The 9,989-nt window shown below is 37.2% G+C and overlaps 1 protein-coding gene and 1 long non-coding RNA gene across 2 annotated transcripts; one reads left to right on the top strand and one right to left on the bottom strand.

Moving 5' to 3' along the window:
- Positions 1 to 27: 27 nt before the first annotated feature.
- Positions 28 to 4,420, bottom strand: LOC127944500 (DNA primase small subunit). Its single transcript, XM_052540481.1, has 13 exons — positions 4,181 to 4,420; positions 3,796 to 3,953; positions 3,135 to 3,241; positions 2,974 to 3,047; positions 2,739 to 2,875; positions 2,553 to 2,611; positions 2,361 to 2,470; positions 2,045 to 2,136; positions 1,794 to 1,929; positions 1,223 to 1,292; positions 1,000 to 1,106; positions 787 to 885; positions 28 to 355 (listed from the first exon to the last, which is right to left on the bottom strand). Exons 1-13 carry the CDS (start codon positions 4,287 to 4,289, stop codon positions 336 to 338), a joined length of 1,278 nt encoding a protein of 425 aa, XP_052396441.1. The 5' UTR covers positions 4,290 to 4,420; the 3' UTR covers positions 28 to 335.
- Positions 4,311 to 8,722, top strand: LOC127944501 (uncharacterized). Its single transcript, XR_008150373.1, has 4 exons — positions 4,311 to 4,685; positions 5,246 to 5,369; positions 7,311 to 7,474; positions 7,793 to 8,722. It is a non-coding gene; the product is annotated as an uncharacterized LOC127944501 (long non-coding RNA).
- The last annotated feature ends 1,267 nt before the right edge of the window (positions 8,723 to 9,989 follow it).

Here is a 9,989-nt window from a genome sequence, read left to right as displayed (position 1 = left end):
CCCCCCCTTTTAAACGGACAACAAATATAAGAGATATAAGTTATTTTATTTAGCTGGTAGAAAAATGAAACAAATTATAAAGAAAGATTGATTTACAAAACCCATGAATGCCTAGGAAAAACCTATTTCCATTAGAAAAATAAAGGAACAGTATCACATGGAAATAAAAGACATTATTTCATAATTTGACTGATCCTCCAATGGAATGTTTCAGAGCAAACAGTTATAGTTCCATGTATGTCAAAGTGTCTGTATCCTCAGAAGTAGACAGTCAACAGATAAACATGAAAATGTTTTCTGATAAACGGCTGTTGTATACCTCCAGCGCTTCTGTCTTAGAAGTCCTTCTGAAGATCTGCAAAAGTAAAATGAATCATAATCACATTCAAATAATCAATGAAATAAACTGCACTATAACATCAACTAGAACCACCATTAGTTTAAGGATGCAATCGACGATAAGCCAATCCTTATTTTCATATCATGGCCAATATTGAAATTATTAACTATTTGGTCTAAAAAAACAAAACAAAATCAAATCAACTAGATATTAATTTTGATACTGACTAAAGATTGCATAATTAAATTTTTTTTAAGACTAACTTTGTCATTTGCTGCTCACATCTAATTGTAAAAATAGAGGATATGAGCATGTAGAATTTAATATGCAATATTGACTAAGGTAATAACCGATGTGTCATGCATCCCCAATTCATTTAGAATGTAAATGCTGAAATCAAGTTTATGAGATAATCAGAAAAACCGAGAAACTTGTTTCTAACTCACCACTCTTCTTCAGCATCTCTCCTTTCCGAGATCGAGCCATTGCCTCCAAAAACCGATCAAGCACCTTCACATACTTGGCCAGGCTGGTCCGCTTATAGTCTACACCGAACCAAAAACATGTTTAGCACACAGCACCTGCTCACAGAACTGAGGCTGGCTCCTGAACTACACCAACGTGAATGAACTGAACGGTCAAACATGATGTTTGCTTACCTCTGATTCTGCGTCGTTCTCCAGCTTCTTGTTCATTCTCCTTGTCCTTCACATCATCGTCCTCTGCTTCATCTGCTCTGGGTCTCTCCAGCTCCTCACAGATCAGACTACAGAGAGACCAGTGAGTCTAGCATATCTAACTTCAGACATAAGCTCCAAGCATTTATAGAAAGCACTTGACACATTATTTGGAACAACCTGACAAAGAGTTACGAGTATTTACCTGATCGTAGGCACCTCGAAAGGATCAAACGTGTTCAGTTCTTTCAGATCTATTGGCACAGAGATTCGACCTAAAGAAAATATTGAATCCAAAAAAATGTTTAGCATCAAATTGAAGTGACATTAGCAAGCCATTTTACCTCAAACTTAAAAACAAGTGTACAGATGAAACTTGCACCTTAAAACTAGAAATGTGCTACTATTGAAAAGTTTCGTCTGCATTTGATTAAAAATATCATTTTAACATACCGATTTGCTGCTCAAGAAACATTTCTTATTATTATCAATGTTGAAACCAGCTGTGCTGTTTATTTTTTTTGTGGAAACTGATACCAAAAGCTTTCTTATCCTCATAAAAACAAAATCTGAACATGTTTGCTATGTTCCTGTGGCTCAGTGGTAGCAGCGCAAAAGGTTGTGGGTTCGATTCCCAGGGAACACATGTTAGGTAAAAATTGTTAGCCTGAATGCTCTGTAAGTCACTTTGGATAAAAGCGTCTGCTAAATGCATAAATTTAATTTAAACTTTGAACAGCAGTGTATAAAGTTACTCTGGTAATATTCCTTCTCACCTGTCTTAGGGTGTATGCTGAAGGGACTCTTCAGTAAGTGATTGACACCTTTACTGACGTTGACATCCAGGCGTGGGTAACAGTACTGCAGCATGATCTCCTTATCGAAGTACTGGCCACCCTTTTTAACACTCGACTTCACAGACACACAAACAAATGAAAACAATAGGAAACTGAACTAGCCTTCCCCTTACTTGTCTTAAGGATTTAAGATTGTTGCGCGGTCTGCTGTGCAAGTAGTTTGCATTTACCTTTTTATGTTCCACCAGAGTGCAGAGTCTTTCCCATCGCTTCATTGGCTTCTTTTCCTCCTGATAATAGATTGTCAGGTCCTTTTTGATATGTGCAGTCAGACTTAAAGAAATAACAGTCCACTGGACTCCTCTTATAAAAAGATCACTTTCACTAATCAAATACTGTGTGAACAACATGAACAATTGAAGTATTTCCGATATTTTTTTGATATGGTACCAAATGTGACACTGAGAATTGTGAAATCTGACTGGTATTGGTTTGGACTAGTGAAATACTTGTATGGTGACGACACTTCTGGGAATGAAAGGATATCATCCGGCAGCAGAGCGAGCACTTTGTCTACACTCTCCTTACTGCCCAATATGTCCTGGTCCACAATGGCATATTGACCGAAATAGCGCTCCACCACAGACAGAGAATGACTAAAACAACAAGAGAATGCAGTTACATCATTTACATTTACACATTATGTACTTCAGGAAGTAAGTCATTATTCCCCATTACTTGATGAAAGGATGGATTGGATCTGACAGCACAACTTTTCTCACAGCCTCCTCACCACCCTAAAGGAACATGCACAGGACACACAATTAGTTCATTAAATCACAGCTTTTCGATTACACAGCTGAATATGATGAACAAATCCATAATGCAATTTCTAGGATGATCGGTTAACTGATATGTGACTACCTTGACTAAACTGAGATACTCTGCCACGGCAGACCGTGCCGCCACTGAGAGCTTCCTAGCAGCGTCATCACAAACCCAGCAATGCACACCTCTCCGGCCCGAGTATACCCACAGAAGATGATGGAAGCCAAAGTCCTCTGAACCACACAAACAGTGCACACATGTGTTTTCATTTGTACGTTTGTTATGATGTTACTGTAAACTGTAAATTGTGTTGATAAGAAATTATGCTTACCCCTAAGTGCCCGGTCCAGAATACGGATGGCGATGGTCATTAGAGTCCAACACTTTGAGCAGATATCAGCAGCACTGAAGAACAAAACAAAACAAAAAAAATGCTTTTCCATAAGCATCTCATGTATTTACAGAAAATATTATGAGAAGGCCTCTGTATACCTGCAGCAACCTCTGACATCATCATAGTCTGTCATGTCAATGTCAAACACCAGCTCCTTCTCCAGCGCCTGGAAGGTCCCAGACTTCACTGCGTTGTGTTGACTGGGCTGTCGATCACAGAACCAGAGACATCAGGATCTTTTCATTTCAATATGAAACAGATTAAAAAGCCAAAAGTGAAAAATTATAATCTACAACAAAACTTTTTTTTTAGAGGCATCTAACCACATTGCAAATATATTATAACAAAAACATCATTCAATCCACTTTTTAAAATATTTTACAGCACACACATATACATTTTATATATATTATATGATCGAAATGACTATATTTATATAATACTATATTTTCTACATGGCTACAATACTATTAAACTAAATAGCAAAATTGTATTTATTTATTTATTGCCACTATTTTATTTTAAATCCTGTGAGAAATTTTTGTATGAATATCCCATCAAGTATTTTAATTAATATGCATATATTTTATTAATATATTTCAATTCAATTAATGTTTTTTTTTTTATTCACAAAAACCTCAAAGGCATATGCATAATCACAATTTAAAAAATTAGTATCGACATGCTGTTTAAAATATGCTGTTTTAGATATTCACCACAGGACATGCCAACTATAATATAATACAATATAATATTCACCCTGTGGCTGTAGACTGCTCCAATATCGATCTTGTAGGGAACCATCTTCTGCATCTCTTTCTCCAGCTCATTCTGAGTGGTGAAGGACTGATATCTCACATAAATGTCATCTTTTAGAGTGAAGGAAAACTCACGGTTCTGGAAGTAGTTTTTAGACACTGCAAGAGGCAAAATTAAGACACTGAGGAAATTATAAATGTTTAATTAGAAACGTGAACATTGTCACATAAAAAAATTACGCATGCAGAAACTGTTTTGTTTAAATTTAAACACTAAAGATCGACTTTTCACAGTAAATACACAAACTACTGTAAACAGCAGTGAATCGCTCGCTGTGTGATCTCAGAATAACATGGATAAGCGTCAGAGATGTACTTAACGTTACCTCCGCCATAACTCAACCAGCGATAGTACTGCGAGAACGGGAACAGTCTGCGGTAATAAAGCGGCAACAAGTCCGGCAAACAAGCTGGATCATAATCTGAAGTTGGCATCCTTAAAATGATCGGTGTTTATTCTCAATGACAGCAGACCCTACAGGCAGCGCGGGAAAATTCACGTAAATAGGAAATGACGCAGTTGGTTCATATTCATTGGTCTCGCGCCCGGCTGCCACCTCAAGGCTCGGAAGAGAGTGTGTAATTATGATTATGTTGATGATGAATCATGATTAAATTCAGTGGTGGACTGTCCACACACCTGTTTCGGGTGTTTCTCCGTTTGGCCCGAGGCGCTACAACAGGTCAAAGATGAAAGCACAGATGTGTGATTAATAGCAGGCGAACTCGTGCACTGTAAATTTTTGTAAAGTACTTATTTTGCAAGGAGATAGTGTCAATGAAGAACTTGAGAAAATATGAGACGTGATTTGGGAAGAAGCGAAATATCAGGTATGAAAAGAATATGTACACTAATTTTTTAATGTCTCATTTTTAGTGAAGTCCTCATTATTGCCAAATTATGCAAGAAAAGTGAATTTATTATTTGTGTATTAAGGGTCATTAAATATTAACAATGTAATTGCCCTAAGCAAAACAATCCAAAATGCCATTTTCAACAGCAAATTTTATTAAACAAAATGCATAATTGGTAGAAATGATCTTTTTTACTTTAGTTTTATATTTTTCTTTTTTATGACAATTCTCATGTGATCCATGTGAATGCATTACTGTACATAGTTAGCAAACGAAATAAATACCATAAGATTGTGAATATAATGTTTTTAAAGGGATAGTTCACCCAGAAATGAAAATCGTCATAATTTACTCACCTTTATGTCGTTCCCAGCTTGTAATAGGCTACTTTTGTTAATCATTTTTAAACACAACTTAATATATTTTTGATGAAACCTGAGGGGTTTATGTCCCTCCATTGAAAGTCCAGGTAACCAAAACTTAGAAGAACCAAAATAAAACCATAAAACCATCAAACAGTGAAATGCTTTTTTTAGTTTTCAGAGTCTTACCACAGGAGGGCAGGACTTCCTTGACTACTGGACAAACTGAGACACAGTCTGCATGCATATTGAAAAATTCTGCAGCTAACGCTGGATCCGATCTGCTGAGTCCTCGAAGGTATATAACTGTTTAAATATGATGCTGTGTCTTTGTTAAGATGTATGGGTATGATGTTGCACTGGGCCATCGCCAGGAATATTATCCCAGGCCTTTGTCTGGTGCCAGTGAATGAAGGGCCCCTCTAAGGCATCCTGTGGTGGAAGGAAACAACACCGTCCCACTCCTCATGTACTGAAACAGATATTGAAATGTTTTTTGGAATGTGTGTTTTTTGATAAAGGGACTTGTTGCTGTAAGCCTCTTGCAAACTCTTCATATTCATAGTGAAATTTCATAGTAAGTACCTGATGTTAAATCCTAATGGAGTGCAGCTCACAGGAACTCTTGTACAAGTGAGAGCCCTCACTGAGAGAGTGGTTGACTGAGAGAGCACTTGTGTCTGAGTGTACTAGTCTCATTTACACCTCTCGATGTCTTTCTTTTCATTTAGTGCTGAATTCTGTACGTTCATGTTCAGCAAGGCCTGTGTTCCTTGTGCATGTTTGAGGATTTTACTTTCGTCAGCAAGTTTCTATATTAATTACTAGCAGCTTCCTGAGTGGCTCAGCAGAGACATTCTCATGTAGCAACTGTTCAAAGCCATTTTAGGCATAATACTTTTCCCTGAATAAGTACTATTCCTGCAGCCCTTCGTGGATCCTTTTTCAGCACGTTGAATAATTATCTTCCTGTTCTTGAAGATATACAATCTTCAAATAGCAGAGCATGTTGTCATACTACATTAGTCAACATTGGAATGGTTCTAAACCAAAATTGTCCTAAAACCAAAATGCGTTCTTTTTAACCGATTCACATATTGACTACTGTATATGGGATAAGCTGTCACAATGCAACCTGAAGATGTTTACAATATTGCAATTAGTTTTGTTTTAAATAAATGCTGTTATTTTGAATTTTCTATATGTCAGAGAGTTACATGTTTATCACAGGTTCCGCATAAATATTGAGCAACACAACGGTCTTCAATATTGGTGATAATCAGAAATGTTTCTTGAGCAGTAAATTAGAATAATTTCTGAAGGATCATGTGAGAAATTATGTTGAAAATTTAGCTTTGCATCTCAGGAGTTAATATATTAAAATAAAGAGTTATTTTAAATTGCAGTAATTTTTTACACCATGTTGGTCAATGCACGGTAAGTGCAAAATACTTTTAAGATTAATACTTTCTAAAGATTAAGAAAAAAATAATCACCAACCCCATTCTTTTGAATGGTACTATAAAACGTAACGGTTCATGTTTTAAAATGTATAACAATTTATAAAATGTCCTGACCTGAAATTTATTTGTTTGTCCTGAGAACACAGGTTCAGATTTCAGTTAAAATCTACCTTTATTTTATAGCTGACTTTCACCTTAATACATGCTAATGTGGTGGTTTATTAATAATGTTCACTGGTTTAGCTGTTGCAATGTATTTTAATGTAATTGTAATTTAAGAAAGTTTGGATCACAGTGCTTGAAACCCACATAAAACTACTGCTAGAGAAAGCACACGTGTGTGATTCGGTGTTTGACTCAAAACCTCGTAATCACTGAGTTCTTGTGACAACTTCTCTTGTGACAACTAGCTCCTACGTTAATGAAATTGCAGCTTGCAAACCTCTTTTTAGTGTTTGTTTGGCATAGAGTCTCTGTGATGAGATAAATAAGATGAGGTTTGCCAAACATGCTCAGCACCACCTTGTTTACTTGATCAGCCGTGACACAAATAGACTGTAATGTTTGTCTCATAACAATGGCTGTTGTTGCGGGGCAGGATGAGGGGCTGGTAGAGGGAAGAGAGGCTTATCTGGGCGACAGGGTGAAGCATGTCAGAGCTTCATCTACAGAACTCCACCGACACACGAGTCTCTATTGTTCAGTTCACATCCTCCTCCTCCTGCAGTGGTGTTCTCCGTGTGTGGGTGGAAGTGACTTTTTTCTTTTTTCCTCAGTGGAAAATCTCAAAGCCGGGCTTCCCTTTATCAGCCCTTCCTTCTGAGGAAGAAAGAGAACTTCCTTCAAAACAGGTGCAGACTGTTGATGGGGGGCTTGAGCTGGGGAGACAGACTCTGACACACTTCTGATCTAAGGAGGATGTCTGCCGTTTGAGTCACAGGTAACATCAATTACTAATGGTACCTCACCCAGCAACCATTATCTTGGAGCATTATGAACATTAATACGCAGTCTTGATCACCATTTGCATTTATTCAAATCAAATGAATTTCATATGGGGGCATCGCACGAAAAGGGTGTCGTGGATACGGTTTCAATTGCTGATAAACGCAGGGCACAGGTGTTAATTAAAATGTACTGTTTTAGTTGGCCAGATAAGCGCCTGTTTGCCGCTTTCATCTTCACACTGAGAATACACATGTGTTCAAAAGAGCTGAATCTGTTTAATATTTCATTTCGTATGATTTTTCTCTTTCAGGTCGTTGAAAAGTAAATTGGTGCACCCTACACACAGACACACTTGCACTAAGACTTTGCTGCTGTTGCTATGACTACATGCGTTCTGCGGTAAATGTGTTGTCTGACACTGTAAGGTCAAAGAGAATACTCATGTTTTCATATCTACTCACACACTTCTCTCTCTCTCACACACTTGCTCTTCTCAGACACGCTCAAGATCGTGGGTAATTTTGATTAGGGCCTGTGTGACCTTGAGACTCATAAAGAGCTGCCTACAGTACTGATCCTTCTGGATATGTGTGCTGTGAACCGTCTACAGATAACTAGCCATCATGCTCTGAATTTTAGTTTTCAACCTTTGGATCCCTTGGTGGACAATAATGTTAATATTAATTTGTTTACACACTTTATAATGCTAAGATTTAGGGCTGGGAATTGTAATATCAACAAATTCAATTATTTAGGTTTTTTTGCGAAACAATTTTTTTTTCTCCTGAATAAAAGTAAATCTGTGAGGACGCATATGTATATATATGGAGAGAGGGTATTACATAATATATTACATACAATTGTATTTTTGTTTTGCATGTATTTTTTAAATATTAATTTAGTTTTTCTAACAGTAATTGGCAGACCCCCTGCAATCCCACCTTGGGACTCCCTGTTGTAGACCCTGCTTTAGTCTGTATCAGTCTGGAACTGCTCCATATTCTCTGAAATCTCTAACTTTGTCTTGGTGAAAATGATGAACTATGAAAGCAATTTTCTTAAAATATATCTTTAATCATCGGTTCATTGTCTGGCATATCGTCGGTTGCTGTGATACTTGATTGAGAGCATGTTAAACACATGGAATTGCAATCAGGCTTCATTGTCGTGTATCATTGTTTGTTTCCTGCTTTAACATGAAAAGATTGTATCAAAGTACAAATAAAGACACACAATTTATTTTTCGCATGTAAGAAACAAGTTACCAATATCTCCATTATATTGGGGCATATACAATCATTGAGAAATTGCCCTACCCTGTTGTGACTGTGGGCACTAATGCATGTGTGATGCACCCTGACCTAATAAGTTATTTACAGTGTCACACCATATGTTAAAATTTGTCCTTAAGAGACATAAATCACTCTTTTTCATTTTCAGCTGTAACCAGCAAAATCCCTCCAGACATGCATAGCCATCCTGACCCGTCCAAACGCATCCCACACCTCCTTCCTTCTCTATGGCACAGAGACCCAGGTGCCATGAAACTATGGTTGGCAAATTAAACAGCCAAATACACTCATCCATTATCAGCATACCTCAGGGGTTCACTGTGACATGCTGTACATATACGTGAGAGTGAGTGATAGTGGGGGTGGGGTTAACCTCATGGGTTTTAGGGAAGCCTTGGGGGCCGTTTGACAAGGAAAGGCCCATGGCAGTGTGAGAGGTATGCTCCTATGAGGACACGTGTGCGGTTGTTTTGTTCTGTTGCCAACGCAGCAGAAATCAGCTCTTGCAACACTACCATATCAAAGTCATCAAATAATGTTGCAGATATGACTTTCTTTGGCAGAACACAAAAGAAGATCCTCCAATGTTATTTTGGACCCCATTTACTTTCATTGTGTATGTTGTTTTTTTAGGGTTTTCCAAACTGGGTTTGAATTTTTAATTATTATTATTAATTATGATTAATTATTATTAATTTAATTATTATCTGATATATATCCAATATTGTGCAATATTAATGACAAGATCTGATAACCAATTTTCTGCTGATGTATCATGCATCTCTAAAAAGGACGTGTAATAACATAAATCGAAACTGTATGATGATTTGACTTGAAAGGTTTCACATTGTTTATGCTAATATAGGAATACATTTAATATGCTGATTATGTACATTCATTTCTCCTGAGGCCACAAGTCTAGCAGATGTTCTTGCATGTGCGACATGCTTTCTGCTCCAGAAAATAGTTAACCTGACTGATTTAACAAGGGTTGACTGAGCTTTTGCATTGAAACAGCACTGAAAGTTCCTTTTGAACCTTAAAACAACATTCCTCTCATAATGTAAGTACGAGCAGGTGAATAACACAAGCAGAAAAGGTGCATAAGAAAGTAGACAGCACATTTGAAGGTCTGAACTCGCATACTGAACTTGTTTTCTTCTGTCATAATGATCCCACTTTGTTTCAGCGGTTCTAGATGATCTATGGCATTGT

This window comes from Carassius gibelio, chromosome A23, assembly GCF_023724105.1.
Source record: "Carassius gibelio isolate Cgi1373 ecotype wild population from Czech Republic chromosome A23, carGib1.2-hapl.c, whole genome shotgun sequence".
Classification (NCBI taxonomy): Eukaryota; Metazoa; Chordata; class Actinopteri; order Cypriniformes; family Cyprinidae; genus Carassius; species Carassius gibelio.
This window is presented reverse-complemented; position numbering and strand designations above follow the sequence as displayed.